Genomic DNA, 26,825 nt, shown 5'->3' with positions numbered 1-26,825 from the left:
TCTCAGGCTTAGGCACTTTGACAGGCTTCCTTTAAAGTCTATGACAGTGGATTTGAATGCATTGACTACGTCACTCAGATTTTGTCAGATACATCCCACAGCAGCAGCCAAGGGAGACACTGTCCTCAGCCAAGAGAAGCTGGATTTCAGAAATGTTATTTTCCTCATTGACAGCAGGGGCAGAGGGCATTGTCAGGCAGAGATCATTTGCATTTAAGCCTTCTGTGAAGCAGTGACTGTCAATGAGAATGCATTCATCATCTGTGCAAATACGGATTTTCACCTGCAACACACTTCAGAGGCAGTGTCCGGATGGCCTGATTTTAGAAATACATTTGCTTGACTGCCCATTCCAATTTCCACAGGAGTCTGTTCTCTGGAGTCCCAGCTGTACAGTGACTGGCTTTTAACTGGCTTTTATTTGGATGTTGTGATGAGGAGAGGAAAACCCAGTATGATAGGGATACAATATACAGACTATACAGAGCAAGAAATATCTGTATTTGCTGAAGAGGTGTATTATTTCAGGATATTTTCATCTAGTCTGATAAAAATGGCATTTCTATAGAAACAACTGATGAAAAAAAACAACAAAGAGGAAATCCCATGCTAACTGTCAAAAGACAACATAATGTTTGGCAGATGCACTACTAGTGATGAGTAAATACTCTGCTGTTTTGGGTTTTTAAAATACACAATCCTTTCCTCTCACTTACATGGTTAAATCACTTCACATTGAGCATGGATGTGTGGTTTTTACTGGTGAAAAAGCAGAGATTTGATTTTAAATATCCCTGCTTCACCTAGTCCCAGAGATGCCCTATACTCTGTGGGGTGTTGCTGTCATGGAATGCCAGGGTTCAACCCCAAAAGTACTTTGGCTTTAAAAAAAGCTAACAAAAGTAAGATTTATATCTTGGACTGATCCCTTATGGTAATTTGTTTTCTATTAACCAGCAGACCTGTGTGCTGCTCACCATGCTGCTCTGTTCTCAACTTCAGTTTCTGTCTTCTCAGCAGAGTAATGATCTGCTTCCATGCTCACCTGCTCTTTAAACAACTCAATATTTATCATCTCTGCAACATAGATAATACTGCTACATTTTCAGATTTACCTTTCTAATCCCACCAAGGCCACTGCCACGTTGTTTTTGTAGTTCTGATCCCTTCCTGTTATAATCCAATGAGAAAGCATTCAGCTGTAGGCACTCCTGCTTCTCTACTTTGGAAGACCAAAACAACATTGTAGAAAGTCACATGAAACTGACTTGTGGCAAGCTAGAAGAAGGGGATGAGAGTGATTTTCAGGGCTTGTGAGAAGACTGACAATCTTTTAAAATCTCATAAAATAGCTCTCGTTGAGTGAGGAATATTTGAGTTCACCACCAAAGACTCTAAGACATGCACTGCTGGATATTTCATTGCTAGAATTGCTTAGGAAATCCGTGCAAGCACATTGGTACTTAGAATTTTATAGGATAAACATGAAGACACATAAGCATGATTTATTGATAGAGCATAAGCTATATATAGTGCCCTTAACTGTATTATTAAAACTGAAGGTAAATAATTAATGGAATGAAAGAGAGATACATACAGCTCTGGCAGTTTTGATGGGAAGCATTCCTGTCTTGCAGTAATTAAAATCAAATCTATTCTATTTGTATGTCTTTCTGGCAAAAAATAGTATTTCCTCATTTCACCTGCATGCTAAGAGACACCGTGTGTGGCCACAGAAGCTGTGCAGCCAGTGCAAGGGGAGTCAGGGAGGGAAAATGCTCATGGCTGTCTTGAATCAGAACCACAAGCAGTTGTCAGCCAGCCTAAGCAGTCCCAGCACTTCACCCAAGCACATTCCAACACAACCACTGCCCTGACCTCCCTGCCTTACTGTCCAGGTGGGAGAACTGAACTGTGCACGTGGGGTGCATGGGAAACCTTTCCCAAGTTCAGCTCCAGGAAAGCCTCGAAGTGGGAGAGAAAAGTCTTCTATTTGCACCACTGCATCTGCCCCACCCTTTTGTAAAACCTGTGGTGCTCTGATGCTTGGATTGAAGATGAGTAGTGCAAAAACTAAAACCTTGTTTTCTCATTTTCATTCAATCAGAGGCACAATCTGTCAATGTTAATAGATTTTGGAGAAGCCTCAGCTGACCTTTACTGCCCCAGAAGCAATGATCACAAAAGGCAACAAGGTGCCAAATGACACATTAAACTCCTCACTTCAACCAGCCAGACCTGTGGTAGCAACAGAGTCCTAGAGCCATCAGGATGGTGGGTGGTTCCACAGGAAAAATATGAGAAAAGAGCTGCTGCTCTTGAAGTTTAACTGCAAGAAACCTGCACAATTATTTCAAAGTGTTTTTTGCATCCCAAACCAGCATGAATTGGAAACAACAATATTAAGTGGCAGATGGTGGTGGTAGGGTAGCAGTTATTTTCAGTGAAACGGAGAATTTGACACTCTATTTCTTATCAGGCACTGCTATTCCTGAAGTAGGTTTGACTTTAATATGATTTCTTTTGCTTCAGGGAGTGCAAAGCAGAGCTCTACCAGCTGATGAACTGCAGTCTGGCAGGGCAGCACTAGAGAAGCACTCCAAACACTGTCAAGGCTCCCTTCTGCAAATCTCCAAATGTAATTAAGAGCAGATATATTTATTCCTCCTTCTAGAAACCTCTATAAGCACACCAGAGTAACAGCAGTAAACATCTCTGCCAGAATCGTATGTCTGATCATAAGGTTAGAATCACGGTCGCTCTTGGTTATGTAGTTGCCTAATGGGGCATCTTCAAGTCAATTCCTACTTCAAGGAGTACTCAACGGCATAAAATAGTGCAGTTGTCAACTTTACCATGTCAGGAACATGGTTGCTTATCAGAAGATATAAAGCTGAGGGAGATTTTGCTGCCCAGCATTTGAAACATTGGAATTTTCATTCTAATTCTTTATGAGCTAATCACAGTCCTGTTTCCCTGACAATATAGTTAAGGCTGGCTGGCTGCTGATGGATTATCTTTGTTTCCATAGATATAAGTACTTTCAATAACCATAATGAGTAAAACTTGTTCCTGATTGCATTTTTTCTTTAGTATCACAGCTTTCTGAAGGGATAAAAAAACCCCAGTGCTTCATTTCCTATGGCATCAGAGGTCTTGCAGTGAGTCCTTCCAAACAGTGAGCCTAGCCCAAGACCCAGTGAGGATCTATGCCTGTTCTCATGCAGAGAGTATTCATTTCCCAAGAAAAAAGGCTGAAAGTTGACCAAGCACTAAAATCAATAACCAGCATTAAAATCAGAGCTCGTGCAAATTCCGACAGCTCCGCCATAGTTTCTACTAAAGCTTGGCACGTATTACAAACAAGCAGTCAGTCCTAAATAATAAATTACAGCCATGTTCACAGAGCTTTATGTATCTGCTCTCCCAAAACACCTCAGGTGTCCGGCACGGCCACGCCCTCCGATAATGACGAGGCACAGCTCCTGCGCTGACATAAATGAATTTCTGTGAGCAGGCCCTCGCTGTGGGCTGCAGGTGGCCGGCGTTCGGAGCGCAGGACAACGCCCGGGGGAAGCTGCCCTGGGCCGCACAAGTGCAGGGCGAACCCAGAGCCGCGGCGGGATGTCCCTGCGGGGGCCCCGGGCCGAGCGGAAGCAGCGGGCAGCCGTAAGCACAGGGCCGGGAACCAGGGCCGAGATTAACGCGTCAAAAGCCGAAATGAAAATTCAACTTCTTGAGTTGAACTCCCCGCGGGCAGCGAGGGCCGGGCCCGGCCGGCGGAAGTGACGGCGGCGGGGCGGAAGCGCCGCCCGGGCAGGGCGGAGGTGCCGGGGAGCGGCGCGGTGCCGGCGCAGGTGAGTGGCGGCCCGAGCTGCCCTGAGCAGCGGCCCAGCGGGGCCCAGCGTTTGCCTCAAAGCTTAAACGCTGGTGCTCGAAAGCGTTTGGGAGCGCATTGTGGCGCTCCGTTGCTCTGTAAAGTAAAGGCCGTTCGCTGTAACACACTGGTGCTGCACTAGTGCTTAGGGCCCATCGCTGTCGTCGCTGACCTTCCTGCTCAGGCTCACACTTGGACTAGAGTTGGTTTATTCAGAAGTGGATCTTGGTCCTCAAAGCAATCTGTGGCTTTACTGCCTTCTGTGCTCTTGTGTTTTCTTTCTTTTAGCCTGACTGAGCTCTCTCGTCGCAGCCACGCCTGTAAAAACTTCGTGCAGAGCTAGTGGGTTTTTCAGAGAGTGTCCACGGCCGGTCCAGTCCATGACACGAGACTCTTCCATGAGGCTTTTAATACAGACAGGGTGTATAAGAGCAGATGATAGTGTGGCCACATAACAGTTGATATGTTGTGCAGAGCAGAAGTGTTCATGGACCTTGGACAGCGTTTCTGATCCCTTACCTGTGTTCCCAGGACAATATCTCAGTGTGTTGCTTATGCTGGCTGGCTGGTGGTCCCTCTGGGCAAACAGATGGTGTTTGGTTAAATAGCCAGTTGCAAGGCTGGAGGTAACCAGGATGCTGGGGTTAGTGCTGGTCCTCAGGAGTTTGTTAGTTGTCGTGCATGTTTTCTCTGAGCTCTGGTGGGTAGGAATGAGGGCTCCTGACAGCCAAGGTGGTGTTGCTAATGTGCTGTGATGGTTTCCATGGGACATGGGAAAAGGAACCCTGAGAGGAAAGCAAAGTGTTTTCCCTACATTCATTCTCTCTGCAGGTCCCACATGTACTGAAGCAAAGGCATTGAGGAAATGGTTCCTGGAAGAATATCCAAGCTCGTTAACAATGGCTGCTTAGTTGTCTTCTTGTGCTGACAATTTCCCAGAGAATCAAAGGCAGTTTGAAGACGCGCTGTATTTCTTGATATTGGGTTTTGGTAGGGAGAGACTTGGCCAAGTTCATGTAGAGCTCTGTGTGGAGGAGGCTTCTTGCAGAGAGCTAAGCAGCAGCCTTTGCTTGCAACTGTGTGTTTTGTGCCTGTCAAAGCAGGCATCCTCCTCTTCTGGGCTTTGAAGCCTGTGATGACAGGGCAGGGAACACTTGGTTTGGGATGCATGTTCTGCTCCTTATGGATATCAAAGAGGGTCCAAGCAAGTGAAGTCTGGCTGTGGGAGCCCTGTTGTGGCAGCAAGCTCCATAAATAAACAGCAAGTTGGTGTGTGCTTATGCTAGGAGTACAGAAAAAAAAAACTTTGTGGAGGTTTCAGTTTTTGCTGTGCAGTAGTGAGGGGAGTGGGCTGGAAGGGAGTGTTTCTGCATTCTCAGCATCAGTCAGAGCCGCAGCGAGATCCCAAGTGTTTTTGTGTTAGTCCCTTCCCTGACAGTAGCAAGGTACCATAGCCATGTACTCCTTCCTGCCTTTCTGCCCTGAAGTGGCCTTTGGCTGATGGTTTTACACCAATCCCTTGTATAAAACAAATAAACAAATGTAAAACATCTTGCTTGTTCCCCTTTTTTCTCTTAGAACCAAGAGCATCTCACTTAACCAGCCTTGGTAAAGAATGAGATCTCTGAAAACAGTATAAATATTACAAATTTAGGTCATAAATTCTACAGGGAGTAAATCTTGTGTCTGAGCATCTTTCCCACAAGGTTTCTCCCCACATATTTTACAATCAATTATGGTAATAGTATAAGTGAAACCATGGCTTCAGGGCAGTGGCTGTGCCTTCACAATGGTTGAACTCTGGTTTTGTTTGAGACTGGGCAGATTTACTTCCATGCTTTGCATTTTCTCATGTATTCTGCCTATCCTTATGGCAGATAACTATAGTTTTAAAAATCCAAGTCCACTTTCTTTCCAACTTCTCAATAAATCATGCCTGAGTCCTGGGTTTTTAAAAGTGGAAGAAAACAAATGTGCACAAACTATTTCAGCAGACTGAGGGTGGGAGGGTGCCAAGTCTGCAGCACTAGTGCTGATCAGTGACTGAAATAAGCATGAAATGTATTTGCAAACAGTTTACTTGCTGCCTGTAAAAAATGGATTGCTGGTCCTCACCTCTGGGAATCAATAGTCACCAATATTTTCCTGCCTGGTAGATGGGAGGTGGAGTAGTTGCCTTCCTGGTGAGCTGTCATGTGCATAGAGGTAAAAGTCTGTATGAATATCACCCTTGTTTTTCAACTCCAAACTGGCCTGGGCAGTGAATGAAGATACTTGGAAATAGCAGCCATGAAGATGCATGGGATTTGGCTTCTGCCAATAAGGGGCCAGTGAAAGAGAACTAAAGCAGGAGGTCCACATCAGGAAGAAAGACATTTTTCACTTGGGAGATGTGAATGAGAAGGAGAGAGAACAGTCAGGGAGTGCATTGTCCAGATCTATGTGGACAGGCTCTTGCATCCTGTCAGGGATGTTAATGCTGGGATCTGGAGAAGATGACATGCTCTGTAGTGATGCTTGTGAGGGGAGTTAAAGCAGATCAATACATCTGCAATATATTGGTAGGCAGCCCTAATTCCACAATAGTAGGACAAACCCAATCAGAGATAATTAGTTGCCCTGAAAATTTAGCTTTTCAGATTTCAGCAGAAAAGGTGCAATACCCATCTTCTGAAGTAAAGTAAAATATACTTCTGGGAATATGGCAGAGAGAAGGAACTCTGTGTGTTAACCCCAAAACATTAACTTCCCTTGAGCAAATCAGAATTCCTGGGTAGAAGCAGGAGCTACAACATGCCCGTGCCCTGCTGGTAATTTGGAGAAAACATATTCTGGCTTTCTCCCTCATAATTATTTAACACGCCAGAGGTCCACCTGTGACTGGACCCCTGTCCATGCAGAATTCTTAAAATTGTTAATATTTGAGGCTGGGTTATATCAGGTTTTGGGACCAATGTATCTAACAGTCCACTTCATATCCAATGGGGCTTTGCAATTCATGGATTATCAATGCATATGTGGCAATGGGGACCTGAGGGTCCTACTTGCCCTGTCAGGGTTTATTTTCACTGCTCTAAAAACTGTATTCAGTTTGGTAGAAGTGCCTCTGTGGCTAGTCTAGCTCTACAGGGAGCTGAAAAATCATATGGCAAGAACCACTTATTCTAGTGGGACTTTTCAAGGTCTTGAAAGTCATACTGGCCAGAACCCCACCTGGTGTGGGGGTTGTGCAGGGAGAATCAGTCAGTAGGTGGTATGAACAATTAGATCATCACTGCCCTATGCCTGAGATAGGGGAGGGAGCACCCAGAGTGCTCCAAATACAGGAATTGCCTGGCAGTCTACTGGACCAGGAGCCTCCCTTCTTCTATAAAACCTACCCCTCAAGTTGAGCCCCACCTGAAAAGTGTGTGGTTCACTGAAGCAACCTCCAAGGAGATACTGAGCAGTGTTCTTGCGTGTTGATTCAGGGGACAGAATTGTGAGGAGAGAAGAAAGTGCTCACATGGGAGAATTGGTAGCCATGTGCAGGGTGGTTGTTTGAGTCTGACACTAAAGAACCAGTGTTTATTTATACAAACCCCTGTGCTGTTTTTAAGGGATGCATCAATTGACTCCGATTTTGCGAACAAAATATGGGTGATCTATCGAGTTTCCAATATGGCAGTGAGAGAAATGAGAAGACATGCTAAACTTGTTAAGCAAAAGTGTTTCTTTGTGGGATGGAATCCTGCCCACCAGAAGAGGGATAACCTGGCTTTACCTGTTGAATCAGGTAGATTCATTGACCTGTGTTGCAGATATGGCAGTAAAGGTAGAAGAAAAATGGAAACGTCTGTTAGAGTGGTTACATGTCAAAGGACACCATTCAGGAATTCAAGGATCTTTTTAAGGGAGCTGGCAACAGAGGGTGACCTGTCACTTGGAGACTGTGTAACACTGTCATCTCAGTCTGTGGCCAGTGTTGTACAGGCCTAGAGAAACAACACTCCTTGCTGAAGGCATCCCTTCACTAATGACATGGAAAAGGCCTCTGGGAGACCTGGCAGGTGGACTATATAGGGCCTTTCCTGAAGTCAGGGTGGAAGTAATGTCAGAGCTCACTCAAGCTGAGGCAGTAGCAAGAGCAGCAGGGCACAGCACTGTAAAGGGACTGAAGCTGTGGTTTAATTATTTGCCCCAATCCCTCCAATCCAACAGAAGTCACTTTACTGCTGGGGTGGTTCAAGAGTGGGCACAGGATGAAGGATTTCGGTGGATCTTTCACACTCCATACTACCCCCAGGCAAATGAGGTTGTTGAATGTACCAATGGACTCATGAAGAGGAACCTGAAACCTCAAGAACCAGAATGGGCAAGAGGGTGTCAAGTGGGGTACATAGAATCAGTAGCTGCTGGGGAGTTAATGGGTGCCCATAATTCACAGCCTTTTGTCTTCAATCCCCATCCATGCTCCCTGGATCAAAAGAAGCTAAAGACCATGCAAATCCTCTTCATTACCTAGGACAACTGGTTTTGGCAGAACTACCAAGAGTGGGATTGGTACCCCTGACCTTAAAAAAGCCACTTAACTTGTGTGCCAGGTGGTGGATTGTTCCCTCCTTTTAATCATGTTTTGTTTTTATGCATGTATATGTTTTACAGATTATCTGAAATCCACTACTGGACCTATGCTTTCAACTGTTGAGTGGACGGATGATTTTGTGTATTTTTTTAGTTTGATTTTGCTAAGCCTATTTTCCCTTTTTAATAGAAAAAAAAATGGTGTGGGAGAAGTTTTTACTGTTATGTTATGGATGTATGATTTTGTCTCAAGCAACTGAGAATCAGAGCACTGAACCAAATTTAGCTTGGGAGTTGATACAAGGATTTATGCATATTTGGAATCATACAAATCAAGGAATATGTATTAACCTCCCCAACTCTGCATCGGAAGGGTTTAGATTTATGATGATTTGGTTAAATTTTTCAGAAATACTAACAAGAGAACTTGATAATCTGAAAAAAATGGGAGGAAATGTTACCTGGGGCATGGTCGAGTCCCGGTTCCTAGACCAGAAAGAAGGACAACAATGGGATGCAAATGGGACATGGGTAGAATACAGGAACACCTTTTACCAGCTCCCACGTGACACTACCTGGAGCCATTTATGGAATCAGACATGCTATCAGTCATTAGACACCAACCCTACCGAGACATTGCAAAATGTCACTTCTATCCCTTGCACTGTGGTACCGTGGTGGGATTCTCCTGCTGAGGGTGGGTTTTTTGAACATGAGTACAATTTACACTGGGATGCAGGATGGTGTATACAAATCCCTGATAACCCAGGAACTGTGCACGAAGTTAACCGAACAAATTATGAGTGGGCCTGGTCCCTGAAACAAATCTTTGACCCTATCTCTACCCTACAATGGGCTTCCAGGGCCCCAACAGGGAAAATAGTAGAATGGGAAGTGGAGAAATCAGACTGTAAGGACCATCAGACCATACTACCTAATGGAGAGAGCATCTGCTGGAAAGTGAGGAACCATAGAAGCATTGCCCAAAGTAAATCAGAGACCTCCTTTCTGAATTGTTCCCGTATATTAGATTGTACCACAGGAGCAGGTGAGCCTATAGAAACCTGGTACATCTCGGAGCTGAGAACTTTTATCCGGGACATGTGTACCTGTTGGGATTATCCCAACTACGGCTATCTAAACCAAGACACCCGATGCAATGGGTCTTACGAAAATTCGGAGACAGCACTATCCTGTGGCATTCCTATTACACATGGCCCTGACCGAAGCAGGTTCTGGAATTCAAGTAGTGAAGCACAGGAAGTTCCCCAAGGTGACCCGTATCAGTGTTCACAAGCCAAATATCCAGCTCCACGGGGAACGGTATGGGCATGTTCAGATGGGAAAATGTATTCCCACTTGAACATGTATGATATGGCTGGACTCCAGTGTACTATTGGGTTTCCTACCATGTGTCCATCTAAAATGTTCAATTATACACTTTTTCGTAACAACAAAGTGCAGAGAGAAATCCACGATCCAACAGATGCAAAAGGGTGGATTCGGGGGATTCAAGTCCCCAACTATTATACCTGGGGACAAAATATTGCTGTAGACTTAGAATCATTTTTTGTGTCCACTGGAGTTATGCAACAGCACAAGTATGTCTTGGAGAACTTAACTAGGCAAGTCCATGCATTAAGCAACTGGACTGGACGTTCACTCAGGGAACCGAATGTGCAGGCCCAGCAGGCATCAAAAATGGCTTTGCAGAACCGATTAGCCCTAGATATGTTGTTGTTGAAAGAGAATGGAGTGTGTGGGATGCTAAACCTAACGGATGGAGAATGCTGTGTCACTGTCCATAACGCCACCACCACCATAGAAGAGGCTCGTCAGAAGATGAAGGAGATTGCTGACCAGATGGGAGAACTGTTTCAAGCAATGCAACCGAAGGACTAGTTTGATGGACTCAGCCTGGATTGTGGATCTCATGTACTAAAGTGCCTTGGATTTATGGGATGGGGAAGGTGGCTTGTGTACATTGCCCTTATGATACTGTGTGGATTTCTTGGGTTTGATGGTAGGTCAAAAAGTCACGTCAAAATGTGATGAGTTCATTATGGATATAGAGGAAAAGAATAGTTTCTAGCACTGTATAATTCCATACCATTCATGTCATGGCAAGAATGTGGTTACAGCAGGAGGAAGTTGGGCTGGAAGTGGAAGGGTGGCCATCTTTTGCTATGCTTGGAGCTGTGGCTTCTGGTTTGGTGCTCAAAGACAGCACTGGTGAGCCCAAGAGCTGGTGAGCTCTTTCTGAGAGACAGAAAGGAGAGAAAGCAGCAGCATGGCAGAGCCCAGCTGAGCCATGGCTGCAGCTGCTGTGACTGCAGCAGCCACTGGAGCTGCTGTTGGAACTGCCAAGCTCTCCAGTCCCACTCCCACAAAGTCAGGCTCAGGAGGAGGGTCCTCTGACCTGCTTCAGAGCTCTGGCAGGTCCTACCAGGTTTTGCCTTGTCCCTGTTCTTTGCCTTCCCTTCTGAGGGGGGAAGGTTAAGTTGCAAGCCTTTCCAACATTCTGCTTTTGTTTTCCCATATATACCATGCTGCCCAGTGCAGGGCTAGTCATCATTTTGCCTTTGTCTTGGAAAACCACACTGGGTGTGGTCTTTGGGAAATGTTTTTGTTTGTTCAGTGGTGAATACCCTTTTGTGGGTAAAAGACTCTCTCTTTTGTATACTCTTTTTATTAATATTGTTGTGGTTATTGCAATTTTTCACTAAACTGTGATTCCAATTTATAATCTCTTCTAGTATTTCCTCCACTACTGGAAGGGGGCAGGAGAAAGGGAGCAGCCCATGTGGGTTTTAAGTCAGCACAGAGCTATAAGAAGGGGATGAAGGAAATTGTTTGGACTTGTGAAAAGACTGGTGACCTCATAAAATAATAATTAAAAAAATTGCATAGCAAGTCTCATAAAATAGCTCTCACTGAGAGGAATATTTTGAGTTCACCACCAAAGACTCTAAGACATGCACTGCTGGATATTTCATTGCTAGAATTGCTTAGGAAATCCGTGCAAGCACATTGGTACTTAGAATTTTATAGGATAAACATGAAGACACATAAGCATGATTTATTGATAGAGCATAAGCTATATATAGTGCCCTTAACTGTATTATTAAAACTGAAGGTAAATAATTAATGGAATGAAAGAGAGATACATACAGCTCTGGCAGTTTTGATGGGAAGCATTCCTGTCTTGCAGTAATTAAAATCAAATCTATTCTATTTGTATGTCTTTCTGGCAAAAAATAGTATTTCCTCATTTCACCTGCATGCTAAGAGACACCGTGTGTGGCCACAGAAGCTGTGCAGCCAGTGCAAGGGGAGTCAGGGAGGGAAAATGCTCATGGCTGTCTTGAATCAGAACCACAAGCAGTTGTCAGCCAGCCTAAGCAGTCCCAGCACTTCACCCAAGCACATTCCAACACAACCACTGCCCTGACCTCCCTGCCTTACTGTCCAGGTGGGAGAACTGAACTGTGCACGTGGGGTGCATGGGAAACCTTTCCCAAGTTCAGCTCCAGGAAAGCCTCGAAGTGGGAGAGAAAAGTCTTCTATTTGCACCACTGCATCTGCCCCACCCTTTTGTAAAACCTGTGGTGCTCTGATGCCTGGCCTGAAGATGAACAGAAATCTAGAGATTTAAGTGCTTTCAGTGGTCATAATGGATAAAATTTGTTAATGGCTGTAATTTTTTAGTAGCATTGCAGCTTTCTAAAGGTATAAAAAAACCCCAAACACTGAAAAAGTTCTTAATTTTATACAGCACCAGGGCATTTCTGTTGAGTCCTTGCCAAACAGTGAGCCCACCTGGTCCAGTCCAAGCCTCAGGGAGAATCTGTGCCCGTTCACATGCCCAGAGAATTTTTTTCCCAGGTCTGTCATCTTTATTCATCTCACCAGAGTCTATTGGTATCTCAAGGGAGGGTGTCAGAAGATGGAGCCAAGCATTTCCTGATGGTGCCAAGAAATAGGACAAATAAAGAAGGGGCAGAAACTGATGCGCAGGAAGTTCCACCTGCATGAAGTAGAACTTTATTGTATCTGTGACCGAGCACTGGAACAGGTTGTCCAGAGAAGTTGTGGAATCTCGCTCACTGGAGATATTCAAGGACCTGGATGCAATCTTGTGCCCTGTGCTCCAGGATGACCCTTCCTGAACAGGGAGGTTGGACCCCATGACCAGCTGTGGTCTCCTCCGAACTGACTCGTTCTGTAAAAAAGGCTGAAAGTTGACCAAGCACTAAAATCAATAACCAGCATTAAAATCAGAGCTCGTGCAAATTCCGACAGCTCCGCCATAGTTTCTACTAAAGCTTGGCACGTATTACAAACAAGCAGTCAGTCCTAAATAATAAATTACAGCCATGTTCACAGAGCTTTATGTATCTGCTCTCCCAAAACACCTCAGGTGTCCGGCACGGCCACGCCCTCCGATAATGACGAGGCACAGCTCCTGCGCTGACATAAATGAATTTCTGTGAGCAGACCCTTGCTGTGGGCTGCAGGTGGCCGGCGTTCGGAGCGCAGGACAACGCCCGGGGGAAGCTGCCCTGGGCCGCACAAGCGCAAGGAGCTCGCGGGGCTGTGGCTCCGGGAGCCCCGCGCCGGGCGGAAGTGACGGCAGCCGGGCGGAAGTGACGGCAGCCGGGCGGAAGTGACGGCAGCCGGGCGGAAGTGACGGCAGCCGGGCGGGAGCGGCGGTGCCGTGCAGGTGAGTGGCGGCCGAGCTATGGCGGCAGCGGGGCCTCTCCTGCCCGCGGGAGCCCCGGGACGTAGGCGGGGCCGGCCCGGCGTGGCCTCGCTCGGTGCAGCTGGCAGCGGCCCAGCACTTCGCCTTTACCCTGGTGTAAAGAAGAACGCAGCTACGAGAGCCGCGCGGCCCCCAGCCCAGAGGCCGTGCCCGTCGTGCAGGGAAGATGCTGCGGGACCTGTGCCTTCTTCCCTCCCCACATCAGAGAGGCCGGGTCTCCGTCGCCTGTTTAAGATTTGATTCAGAGTAGTTTGTGAAAGTCCATGAGGGCTGTGAACGCGTTGGGAACGCTCGGACGCATCAGCTGTTCAGTGTGTTAATGGCAGTTTCTTGTTTTTAATTTTCTTTTGCGCTATTCTGGCTCCTGTTTATTGTAGAGACTCTCGAGACGAGCTGGGACAGCAGCGTTTCTGTTGGCAAGGTGCTGTGTGCATGCACACGGTGTGTGCCCGACAGGCAGAGTCCCAGTCACCGAGTCGTTTGTGACCAGCATGATATCTGGAGGCTCTTTGAGGAGAATTTCTTGCAGCTGTTGACTCTTGTGACTGGGGTTTTTCATCTTGGAGGAGCGTCTTTCCAGTAGCTTCTCTGTAGCAAATGAAAGTGTCAAGAAGACTGTTGGCTATTACAGCATTTAGTGCAGAAAGCATTTTTGTGAGAGAGCAGAGAATGCGCATCACCATTTTGCAAAGGAGCCAGTAATCCTCAGTGAAGCTTTCATTGCTGGCTGATCTCAAGTGGGAAGATTGTACTTTTCCACTGGCTGCTGGGTGGCCCAGGAGAGACTGAGATTTGACTCTCTGCTTCTCCTTTTAAATTCTTAGCGCAAAAAACAATAGAAAGAGATTAATTAGAGGTGTTAATTGTGACAGCAGGACCTTGTGTTCATCTTTTGCCCAAATCTGATAACTTTATCAAAATAATGCAAAGTTGTAGACTTGAGAAGGGTAAAAAGGTCTTCCCCATGGTTCACAAATTATAGTAGCAGTCAGAGATTATTTTTTCGCTTCAACATGTACATCTTTTCTCTTTTGACTCTGTCAGGTTCATAGATCTTACTGTCTTTCTTTTGTATGTTAGGCTCTGCTGTGGTAGAAGAAAAATGCACTATAAATGCTGATGAACCAGAAGAAATGAAAAAACCTACTAGTATTGGATTTTATCAAGTAAGATGATAGTGTGGCCACACAGTCACTATGTTGTGGAATGCAAAGGTGCTCATAGTCCTTGGACAGCGTTTCTGATCCCTTACCTGTGTTCCCAGGACAATATCTCAGTGTGTTGCTTATGCTGGCTGGCTGGTGGTCCCTCTGGGCAAACAGATGGTGTTTGGTTAAATAGCCAGTTGCAAGGCTGGAGGTAACCAGGATGCTGGGGTTAGTGCTGGTCCTCAGGAGTTTGTTAGTTGTCGTGCATGTTTTCTCTGAGCTCTGGTGGGTAGGAATGAGGGCTCCTGACAGCCAAGGTGGTGTTGCTAATGTGCTGTGATGGTTTCCATGGGACATGGGAAAAGGAACCCTGAGAGGAAAGCAAAGTGTTTTCCCTACATTCATTCTCTCTGCAGGTCCCACATGTACTGAAGCAAAGGCATTGAGGAAATGGTTCCTGGAAGAATATCCAAGCTCGTTAACAATGGCTGCTTAGTTGTCTTCTTGTGCTGACAATTTCCCAGAGAATCAAAGGCAGTTTGAAGACGCGCTGTATTTCTTGATGTTGGGTTTTGGTAGGGAGAGACTTGGCCAAGTTCATGTAGAGCTCTGTGTGGAGGAGGCTTCTTGCAGAGAGCTAAGCAGCAGCCTTTGCTTGCAACTGTGTGTTTTGTGCCTGTTAAAGCAGGCATCCTCCTCTTCTGGGCTTTGAAGCCTGTGATGACAGGGCAGGGAACACTTGGTTTGGGATGCATGTTCTGCTCCTTGTGGATTTCAAAGAGGGTCCAAGCAAGTGAAGTCTGGCTGTGGGAGCCCTGTTGCGGAAGTAGGCATGTGGTTATGCTAGGAGTAGAATGAAATGTATTTGCAAACAGTTTACTTGCTGCCTGTAAGAAATGGATTTCTGGTCCCCGCCTCTGGGAATCAATAATCACCAATATTTTCCTGCCTGGTAGATGGGAGGTGGAGTAGTTGCCTTCCTGCTGAGCTGTCATGTGCATAGAGGTAAAAGTCTGTATGAATATCACCCTTATTTTTCAACTCCAAACTGGCCTGGGCAGTGAATGAAGATACTTGGAAATAGCACAGCTTCTGCAAATAAGGGGCCAGTGAAAGAGAACTAAAGCAGGAGGTCCACATCAGGAAGAAAGACATTTTTCACTTGGGAGATATGAGTGGGAAGGAGAGCAAAGTGAGAGTGTGCATTGTCCAGATCTATATGGACAGTCTTTTGCATCCTGCCAGTGGTGTTAGTGCTCAGATCTGGAGAAGATGGTATGCTGGAGGGGGAGGTTTTTGTCATACTGTGCCTCAGAGATTTATGGTTGTCAGTGATAATTGAGCAGGTCAAATCTATTGTCTTGGACAAGATGCTATTCTGGCTGTGATGATCCCAGCCCATGTTGTTGGCATTCTGGCAGTGATGCACTTTTTGCTGGCTGGATGTCATTCTGCTCCTAGCTGACTGACAGACCATGTGCAGACTTGCTGAGTAGTTTTTTGTTTAGCAATGAAGAACAGGGTTTCATTCATGTGGGACTCTCATTTAAATATTTGGGTGATCCTGAAGCAGGGGATCTGTAGTACGTACAGAAACATAAGAGTGGGACAAAAATGACTAGTTTTCCCATGCTGTCCCCACCCTATCTCTAGGAAATCCGGTTCTGTTTCCAGTTTTCCATGTTTTTGAGTCCTATGTGAAAACCACATGTGGCTGGGCTGCAAGAGCAAGAAGGCAGGATGTTGTCGAGACCAAAGCCTGGGGAGTCCGAGGCAGACCTGCTGCACTTTCAGAACCAGTTCCTGGCAGCCAGCGCTACACCTGCAGTGAAGATTGTGAAGAAAGCAGACAAGAGGAAAGGGAAGGAAGGGAGCACAAATGCTGAGACACCCCCGCTACAGGACAACAAAGATGTAGTCATGTTGGATGGTAAATTAGTTTGTTTCTTTGAATTACTAAGATTCTCTGTCTCTCAACTCAGTGTTGCTTTTCTCTTGCATTTGTGCCCTTCTTGCAGTATTATTTATTTCTTAGCCTTGGAAATTGGCTTTTCCAATGTTACTAGTGTCCAGTAGAACCACCTTTGATCCTTTAGTCCACATTTATCAGCTGTCTATGGTACCTTGCCAGCAAAAGGTGTTTTGTGTAATTTGTACTGTTTGGACACTCATTGCTTATTTTGCCAGCTATCCAGACCCAGTATCTTTGAGATATACTTCTCCTAGCAGCTGCAGTTTTCAGCCAGCAGATCTGGCTTGTTTTGTTTTCTCCATCAATAGCAGCTGTAACACTTTTGTCATGTGCTTGATCTCAGAAGCACAAGGTGCATTTTTAGAAGCAACACTATAAATCTTGTAGTACTTTTGTTCCAGGTAGAGTAAATATGATCTGTTTATAGCAGGTGGAAGGGAGTTTGTTCATGATCATACAAATCCCTCACATTTGACAGTTAGCAGCAGAAATGTGCTTTTTTATGCCCCAACACGACCTGCAAGGACAGTACTTGTTTCTTCCTTGCTTCTTCCCTTAATACTTGCAGTCAGACCTCAGTACCCTTTCCTGCTTATGGAGCTCTTTGTAAAGACCTTGTGCCAGTACATAAATAGAATCTTCATGCATGTTTCTCTCCACTACACACTTCAAGTTAGAGACAGGAGACTCTTAATTGTCTTATTGCTTCCTTACCTTAATAAAAGGTGCTGCTAGGAGGCCTTGGTCTAGTACCAATTGCACTGTGGTTATACAGCAATAACTTGGACTGCTTTTTTTTTTCTTCTTACTGCTTCCCCTGCTCAGGTTTTCCTGATACTCTCCCAGCTCTTACTCCAGCTCCTCCAAAAAAGTCCAAGATCAAAAGTGCTAGTGTCCACTTTGAGGATGAAGATCCAGAGGAAAGATTGGAAAGCCATGATCAACACATTACAGCACTCTTCAGCAAAATTATTGTATGTCTGTTTTTTGTGTGATGATCTAGTGTTTGTTTATTTGAATGCTGTGAACTCTGCAGGGATGAAGGGCTCTGCGGCTGCTTTTAATTTCTACAGTGTAGGGAAGCAGCACTGTAGACCAGTGTCCTGTAGCACCTTGAAAGAAAAAAGCTCTTTGGGTGAATTTTCGCTCTCAGTTAAATATAGATTCAGATCTGCCTTCCAGCCCTGACTGCTGGCAGGTCACACTGACTGCATGCAGGCATGTGCTGTAGTGTGGATTTGGATGAGTTTCTGGATTCTACTGGGGATGTTCTCCTTGCTTTTCACTGGCCTAAGTTTTCCTTTATCTGATTCTTTGAGTGCTGTGTGGAGTTTGGCAGTCCAGTCTTTTGGAAAATAGCCTCACTTTGTCTCTAAATAAGCACAAGGTATTCTAAGCCTGATGGTGATGTGAGCTGCATAGCTAAGAGATTTTGAGCCTGCTCTCAGTTAAATGATACAAACATGTCTGGCTGTTGCAGTGGTTTTACAGGGTTTGAATTTTTTTCTTTAGGAACGAGACACAAGCACAGTAGCAGTGACCATACCAGTGCCCACGGGAGACGCATTTCCAAGGACATTTCACCGCTCTGAGATAAAAAGTGAGGTAAGATTAGGAGCTGATGTTTCATGCTACCTTCATGAACAATTAAACTTTCTCCTATTAAAGCCTAATGCTTAGTGGGGCTTGGTAGGACTCAAAATAACCAAACTTAGCATGCTAGAGATTATGAACTAGCTCAGCTTATCTCTGGTGTTGCCACCTGAGTGAAGGAGAGAGTTCTACCAAGCTGCTCTCATGTAGCTACTCCATACCCAGCAGTTAAGTAACATTGGAATCCTCTTGGTTTAGCCTTCTTCAGCTAACTTCACTAAGGTGGATCAAATCTGCAGAGCTGTAGTGGAATTGATCCTGTTCAGCTGGTTTTTCTCTGAGGAGCAATCTCTGTTAATTTGTCCACCAGGTTCTTACTGAAGTTGCACCTGATTACTCCTGGCATAACATTTGAGTATGGTTTCTCAGGTTATCTTTTTGCAGCTTTTTTGATTTTGACATATTTTTTTTCTGAAGCTGTAAAACTGGAAGCTGTGATTGCTATTATCAGTCGTTGCTGTAGTAGCGAGGACTGCTAGCTGAGTGGGAGTCAGATGCTGGGAATTGATAGTGATTGACAGCTGTGGTTGCTTTGAGGAGGGAGCTTGTTTTGAAGGACAGCTTTTTTGAAAGGCAAGAGTAATACTTTTTAAACTACCAGTTTTGTTTATCTGATGCAGAAGCGCACAAATCAGCTACCAAATGTTCAGACTGCTTTTTAAGCTTCTTCTCTGGACTGGGGACATGCAAGAGATTTTTTGCTTAGTCTCCTTTGGATTTCCTGTGCATCCTCTGTGCAAGGCTGTTCAGAGCCATGCCCTTCCATTACCTAGGCAAGCAACACAGTAATTTAGCCAGGATTATTTTAGCTCTACTTTCCCACTTCTTACTGTGTTGATCTCTTCACCCTGCTGCTCACTAATCACCTTATAAAAAGCGTGTTCCAAGCATGTGGTGAGCACAGTGAAGTAAAGCCCCATTTATACTCAGAAATCCAAGGTGTTCAGCTATGCAGAGCTTCCAAGCAGCAGGAAAGCTGGAACTATTGTGTTTAGTGACATTTTAGATACATTTTCCTTGCTTGTATATATTAATCATCTTCCTTCTCTAGGTGCCAAAAACATCCATGTCTGTGTCTCTGTCATAGCAGTAAACTGTATGTTAAAAAAGGGTCATGCATGCACAGAAAAGGGCAGGTGACTGCCAGCAGCCTCCCTGTAGCATGTCCCAAAGTCTGATCTGAGAGTGTCTTTAGGATCAGATCTATATATTTGTTAGTGGCAGATGTGCAGGGAGGCTCTGGAGAGAAAAGTGGACACGTGGCTTCCCCGTTTGCAGGTGCAGCTGGGATCCGAAAGGAAAAGCATCTTTGCACAGAAGATGGCAGCGAAAAGAGCTGCCGAAAAGGCAGCGGCGGCTCCCTCTGCTGCCGAGTGCGTGCAAGTAAGATCAGCTGCGCCAGATGCCTTGGATCCTGTGGGATCCGCGGGAGAGGCACCTCTCCCCAGCAGCAGGGGTGGTAAGTGGAGAAGGTTCTGCTTATCCAGCCGACCGTATTCACATAGCTTTAGTAACCATAATGTCAGCGCACCGTATTTTAAATTAGGTTGTCCTCAGTTTAGGAATCTCAAGGTCAGTTGGAATGTCTGTATTGGGGCATTGATTTGAAATGGTCTGAGATGCAAACTAAAAAAGAATAAAAAAGTTCTGAGATGCATTCTAAAAATTTTGTTAGCTTTCTCACTGGTTTTCATTTTGCTTCACACAGGGAAGTAGATTTATTTTGCAAGGTTCTTGTCTTCTTTTTCTGTTATATGTAAAATTTTTCTTGTTTCATCACTGATTTCCACAATTTTATGAAGAGGGTGGTTCTGTGTTGAAAGTACTTGGGACCACTGTGATGTGGGTTCTCACTCCTACTGAAATGTTTGAAAGCTCAGTTTTCTGTCTCCAGATCTGCTGCCATGAGACTGTGGCTTTGCTCCATAAGGAATGCTGTGAGGCAGTGCTGATGAGTCAGTGCCACCTCCAGCAGTTACTTGCTGTCTGACAGCAACGTGACAAGGAAAGATGAAGCCAGTTCAATTGTTACCAGCATCTCCAGGCTTTTTTTTTATTTGTGTTGACTGGGTCAGTCTGGTTTGCTTAAAACCCACCCTGTGTCTGGGTTTCACCCTGACACCTTCTTTTTCACATTGGAATAGAGACCAGATGTCATTTGAAGATTATTACCATTCGGCTAAGGTTTGTATCAACCCTACCCCCTGTCAGAGAATTGGTAAGAGAACTGCCAGGTGTGCTGTGCTGTGTGTGCACAAATCCATCATCCAGGTCACTATACTGTGATCACTGTGTGTCCTATTACAGTTGGACATGTATAGGTCTGCCTGAGAAAGCTGAAAGGGAAATAGAGCAGCCTTGCAGCTGTCATCCTCTTGAATATGAATGCTTTTAAAATGTAATAGCGTGACAGAAATTACAAAATGGCTTGGCCTCTTTAGCCAGACTTTTGTGGCAGGATCACTAGAAGAAAGAGAAGGGGGAAGCTTAATTTCTTGTAGTAACAAGGTGCTTCTCCATTGTAACCCTTAGTTTAATGGCTGGTGGTAGGAACCTTACTGAAGCTTTTGCCAGGTCACCCTGTCTTCTCTCTACTCAATATGCAAAACAACTGTGGAAATTACATCAGGTTTTCCTGGTGTTATGTTGAGAGTCATTGCTGCTGTTTGGACAGGAATTTGATGCTTTCAGGACTAGCTGGTTTAGGGGTGTAGGGGTGGTCCAAGTCAATATATGGAGGATATGAATAAAACATAAGCAGTAAAGTCACAAAGTCGGGTTCTTGTGTAGTGGGTTACAGGAGAGCTGGAGGGTCTCACACTGACCAAAGGATCATGTTACCTGGTGCTATGGTTAAATGAAATGAATGTTTAAAATTGATTTAGATCAGGTGATAAAGGGGACTCTGTTTTATTCAGAGTAGGAAGAATGCCCCTTGCTGTAATTTCTAGTATGTTCAACCCTTGAAGGTGAGTACAGGACATTGTTAGAAGCAAACATGCCTGTGTTGAGAATTGAGTATCACTCTGGAAGCTGGTTTACCTAATCTAATTTTCTGTCTTACTCGGCAGATATTTACTAGGTCACAGTTCAGCTGACATATGAATGTGGGTTCAGGCATTCTTGAGCAGAGAAAGAATCTAGTGTTCACCAGCTTGGAAGTGAATGCATCTGATGCATCATTTGTGAATTATGCTTCAGTTTACCTTTTTGTGCTGTTGCTTTGCATAAAAATTTTCTCTGCCATTCCTCCTCAAGTTCCCTAAGAAACAAGCTGGAAATTATATCAATATGTTTGTTGTGACATGGGATGAAAGCACAAATGGTTTAGTTTTGTTTGAAGCTAAACTAAACTTCTTTACTCCTAACTTTACTTCCAAGGTAAAAAAAAAAAAAAAAAAAAAAAAAAAAAAAAGGAGAAATTATGCAATTCTGTTAATGACAGAATTGAGATTTATTCTTGATGCTGTAGGCACAGATCACTAACTGCTTTCTCTGCTGCTTCTTATAGACAAAGATGGTGACTTTTTAACCTCTCAGCGTCCTTGTCTCATAACTGGAGAGGGTCTTGGAAGCCAAAATAGTGAGGAGGAAGCTCAAGCTATTCACAAAGAGAACTTGGAGAAGCTGCAGTCCATGTCTGAGGAAGAGATCCTGCAGGAGCAAGCGAGGCTTCTGGCTCAGCTGGGTATGTGCTTCCCAGGGTCAGCTCTAGAGTTAAGGCAGTTTATTGAATGTGTAGGTGTCCCGAAGTCTTAGCAAATTCACAGGTCAACGTTGGGAATTTGGAATTCTTGCTCATTCCATATGTGGATAATCTTGCTTCCATGTAATGTCAGTATCTTATGAGTAAGAACTAAGTGTGAAAAAAATTAAAGAGTGTTTGTTTTTCAGTGAGGGTTGGTTTGGCTTAAGCCTTTCTCATCACCCCTCTGCTGTGGGTTAAGATGATTAGTGCACTTTATTGCCTTGCACTCCAAATACATGGCTGCACATAAAGGTCCTAAAATGTAATTCTCTGAAGCTGATAAGAAAGCAGTGTCATAGCAGTGCTGAGATGAGAGAGAACCCCTGGTCTTCCCATCCAAAATACCTAAAACTTGGGCCAGAACTGTCAGTACCTGGATAGGGAGAACTTATGGGCATGTGGGAGATTCCAGTTCAAACCTATACTTGTAGAGCAGAAAAATGTGCAGTTAACCTTGACTTTTTGAAAAAGTGTTTTAATTATCAGGCTATTTGGTACAGGCATATTCTGGCAGGGGTCTGGTTGCTGGTTTGGAGCCCTGTCCACAGTGGTGCCCTGGGAATGCCTATCCCTGTCAGCTGATGACAAGGTAGAGGATAACACTGAATGTGGTATGTTTGCTAAGACTTCAGTGATCTGGGGCACTGCAACACTATTTGGCATTGGTTTGATGAATTTATATGCTCAGGAAGAGCAGATGTACAGATGTAGGTGGCAGACAAGGATTTTAAAAATTTTCATGATTTCAGGTCAAATTTAGATGTGAGTGGCATTTTAGATGCACAAGTCTCTTGTGGGTTCAGCTTAATGATCATATTAATTATTTTGACTTCATTGCAAGCAACACGTATAACTGGAAAGGTGGCAAAGGAACTGCACAAAATAATTGCAGCCAGATTGTTTAGGTATATCCTTCATTCAGAGAAAGGTATTTTATTTGGCTTCACTGCTTATAACAATGGCATGTGTATGAAAAATACCCTAATTACATACTTACTTCTTGTAAGTGATTTGTGATCTTTGCTCCTTGTCCTCACCACTCCATTGTTTGGGATATTAGAGAGGTGAATACTTATGCCATGTATTTTAAGTGTTTTTGAACAATATTTTCTGAAGTAATGTATTTTTTTATATGTCTTGTAGGTTACAATTACAGATATTTTAGTGTTTTGAGGCCTTAAAGAAACTGGGAGTGATTTTGGAATTCCAAGAATATCTGTGGGTAGAGAATTATACATGATGAAGCAACTCCTAAACTAAATTGCTGACTTGGAGATGGATTTAGGAACTGGACAGGCACAGAGCTGTCAATTAAAGAGGCTTTTTCTCCATATTCTTGAATGTGAATGATGTGTATGTGTTAAATGCTGTCCAGTCCCTGAATTAACTTCTTAGTTATGAAGCAGATGATACTCTGTGGTGTGAAGTATGAGAATGGGTACACAGTTCTGTGCTGGGCAGTTGGTACTGTGCTGGTTTTATTCATGGAGACTCTGGACAGAAGTAGGCTTGGTTTCTGATGTACTATGCACAGATTGACATCAGTGACTTTTTTGTCACTGTGTGGAACAATTAAATAATTGCAGTCTTTCCTTGCTGTGTACAGTGAAGTGTAAGAAAGTGAGAGCTCTGCTTGCATTCAGAAAAAATAGGAGTACTTTAATGAGACTGGGCTGAGTGCCTGTCCTTCACCAAGGACAGTTTAAACTGCATCATTGAGGAGAACGTGCAGCAGTCATGAGTGTGGGGTAGATGTTTCAGAGATGTGGGAGTAATTTTTGAGATGACTTATCTCAGGTACAGAGCATTTCTCAACTGCTTGTCCTTTGTCCTCCAAAGAATAAATAACCACTGTAGGTGTTATGTTCTGCTTTATATATCTCTGACACTGCTTACTGGAGTATTTCTGTACCTTGTTGAGGCACAATGCACAATCTCTCACTGTTCACCTCTGGCATAAGCATCCCAACACCATCATCTAGAGAAGTGTGTTCAGAGACAGTGCACTTCATCTAAAATGGTGTGGGATATCTGTAGCAGTTCTGAAAGTAGAATGATGATCTTAAAACCATATGAACATAAACTTTCTTCAATACACATTCACCTCCCAAATGTTTCCCTTCAAAGCTCGAAGGGAATGGCTGTGTCTTTTCTGGGTGTTGTCAGATGATAATTGCAATGGGGAGTCAGTTCAGAACAAACAAAGGTCACCTTGTAACATAATATCTGAGCTATGACTTGCAGTTCTACTGCAATTCAATAAAGATCAGGTAATTCTTTTTGTGGTATCTGTCCTGTGTATTCTTCTAGTGTTCAGATTGATGCCACTGAGTGGTCCACAGGCAGGGAACACAGACCAGAATCCTCTCCATGGTTAATAGTCTTGTTTAGATGTCCCACTTGAGTGGCAGTGAGGGGAAAAGAAGGAATTATCTGTATTCATTTGTAAGCTGGGAAAATGGAATTTTTGTGGTTGCTTTTCTCTGAAAGGCATTTGTCAGTTCTTTCTCTGGTGTCTCCTCACCAGTCAGTTACACCTACCTTATGTGCCTGAGAGGTCATAAAGCAGTGGAGTGCCTCAGTTTGAAGAGGAGTGACAGCTGGTAAGAGAAAGAGGACATGTAGAAAAGACTGAAACATAAATAGCAGGAACTATAGGCATATGAAGTATTTTGAGACTTTGTCACTTCTCTGTCTGTCTCTTTGTCAATACTTGCAGATCCCAGTTTAGTTGCTTTCTTGAAATCACAACGTGGTAACAATGAAGGCCAGAAAAAGGAATTAAAAATGGAACTGAACAGACCGGGGGAGTCTGTGGAATCTCTGTCTGTGGCTGAGCATAGTGCAAGATCATCTCTCTCCATGCAGGAGTCAGGTCTGGAAGAACCTGTAAGGAAGGAAGAAAATATGAAGGTAGAAATAATGGGTAAGAAACAGAGTGCATATTGTTAATTTTCTGAACAGAAATGTCAGATTTGTATGGTGTTTGTATCAATCTGCATTAGATTACTGTGCTACTTTGTAGTGATCCAAATCTGAATTTTACCATGATACTTAAAATATAGGTATTTTGGGTTCGAAAAATAACATCTCTAGATAGGCTCCACAGATTAGAAAGGTGGTACACTATGTGATGGAAGTGACCTGTTCATTGGGAGGTCTTGCTTTTTGAAATTTGTTCTAAGGCCTCTGAAGGGAAAAATGTATTAAACTAGGCATCATTGCTCTTCTGTTAAGTCATGTGAACAAAGAAACAGAAGAATGTAGTAGTGAGATTCAGCTGGTGCCCGATTAATTTCTTTTAGCTGGTACTGGTTGGGGACAAGAGAGTGTTGGGTAGGTAAGGGTTAAAAATTTGTTCACTGAATAGCACAGAGATGACAGTCTCTCTCACCAGGGAAATTGCTCATACAGAGCATGTATGTTTAAGCATGACACTGCTCCTGGTGGCCCTACTGTGTCCTGTATCTCAGAAGCCACCCAATGACTTTCACAGGATTGAGTTATTTTTTGTGCTTTGGATGGAGGGGGAGGTATTAAGCTGTAGAATGTCCTGCTTTTTTTGGAGTGCTACAGAGCTATTGCCTCTTATGGCAGAACCCTTTAATGCTCAATATATGCCTATATGAGGAGAAAGCTGCTTTATCTCCAGTAGTTAGAGCAACCCCATACATTCTCATAGCAGAGAAAGGAAGAGTTTTCCCTTTAGGTTTCTGTGCTTATTGTTGCTTTCCTCGCTGTATTTTTTCTTTAGCAATTTCTTTTTCTCTGTTGTGATTTGTAAGCTCCTGTTGTCATCTTCCCCACACTTTTGTTCCTAATATACTTGTCCCACAATTTCTTGTCAATTTTTGCCTTTCTCTATCTCTTGATCCTCTCTTCTAATGCATCCTTTGTGTTCAGTGTAACCTGCAGACTGATTAGAGAAGTCTCTGAATCACTTTGGGATTTCAGCTTGATGTTTGCAAGAGATAACAAGCATTTACCATTTTCTTGCTGGGAGGGATGAATCTGTCAGTGTATATATGTGTGTGTACATGTGCAGGAGAAATAAAGCTCAGGCTCTTTTTGATGAAGACACTTCACTGCACAGTCCTTTGCAGTTTCTCCCCAAGTTTTACTTTTCCACAAATCTATATTAATCAAAGGGACTGTTTTTAGTTCTGTTTAGTCCCAGAATAACTGAGTGCACAAGTAGCACCAGGTCAAGTGAGATCTTTTCATCTCCTGGGAGCAATAGAAGCATGTTGTTCAGCCTGTAATAGTAACAACAGTAATGCTCTTGGGAATAGCTCAGTGTTTAAAACATTGTGTGCTGACATCTTTTGCCTCCTATAGAAGATAGCACAGAAAAAAGATATATCCCAGGATATTTGAAACAACAAAAAAAGGGTGAGCTGAAACACAGTTTAAAAAGCAAGGGAAGGTTTTCCAGTATCTCAGTTTATGCCTGCAACATCTTGGCCAACAGGAAATGTAAAAATTAATTTGGCATTAGCACTTACTGTTGGAATTTTAGCATCTGTTTATACTCAGAAGTAAATGCATTGTGAATAGCTCAGCAGAAATGGTCACACTGAATTTCTGGTGATGACACAAAGCAGTAATATTGCTCAAAAGTCAAATCTGGCTCTCTAATGACCTAAAAAGCTACTGTTTATTAGAAACAAGATGGTGAAACCTTTATCCAGCAACTTGTAACCTTATCAAATGGAAAAGTTAATTCTGTCACTGAGGGAAAATGGGAAGCAAAGCAGAAGGTGAAGAGGTTGAATGGTAGCCTTTAATGTAACCCAAGTCTGAAAAAGTTCAGTGCAAATGTTGCATTCACACTGTCATCTTGTGCTTCTGTAAAGGGATTTCTCAATAATAGTCTGCTGATGGCTTGAAATATATAACCATCTTTTCTTGTTGACAGGATCATTGTACTAAGGGCTGCTAGTAACATGCATAATCTTATTCACAGAATGATTAGCTCAACCCTGTCAATTTAGTGATTAATAGAGAAAACATTTTGTTAAATTACAAATGTCAATATATTTTGTTTTTCTGCTGGTTTTATTTCCTCTCATGTTGCATCTACCACCCACGAACATTCCACT

At 43.8% G+C, this 26,825-nt stretch overlaps 1 protein-coding gene across 2 annotated transcripts in view; it reads left to right on the top strand.

The window, feature by feature from the left end:
* Positions 1–3,838: 3,838 nt before the first annotated feature.
* RPAP1 (RNA polymerase II associated protein 1) overlaps positions 3,839–26,825 on the top strand; it is a 47,686-nt gene continuing 24,699 nt past the window's right edge. The window contains exons 1-7 of one of the 2 annotated variants that reach the window (XM_062495865.1): positions 3,839–3,857; positions 16,004–16,280; positions 17,148–17,296; positions 17,835–17,927; positions 19,254–19,434; positions 21,487–21,663; positions 24,443–24,649. In XM_062495865.1, coding sequence (XP_062351849.1) covers positions 16,091–16,280; positions 17,148–17,296; positions 17,835–17,927; positions 19,254–19,434; positions 21,487–21,663; positions 24,443–24,649 — 997 coding nt within the window. In that variant the 5' untranslated portion in view covers positions 3,839–3,857; positions 16,004–16,090. Of the gene's footprint in view, positions 3,858–14,310; positions 14,369–16,003; positions 16,281–17,147; positions 17,297–17,834; positions 17,928–19,253; positions 19,435–21,486; positions 21,664–24,442; positions 24,650–26,825 lie in introns of those variants that run through there. The other variant, XM_062495866.1, reaches the window with a different exon arrangement.

The sequence above is a fragment of the Cinclus cinclus genome, chromosome 6 (genome assembly GCF_963662255.1).
Source record: "Cinclus cinclus chromosome 6, bCinCin1.1, whole genome shotgun sequence".
Lineage (NCBI taxonomy): Eukaryota > Metazoa > Chordata > Aves > Passeriformes > Cinclidae > Cinclus > Cinclus cinclus.
Note: the sequence above shows the minus strand (reverse complement) of the source record. Positions and strands in the feature narration are given on the sequence as shown.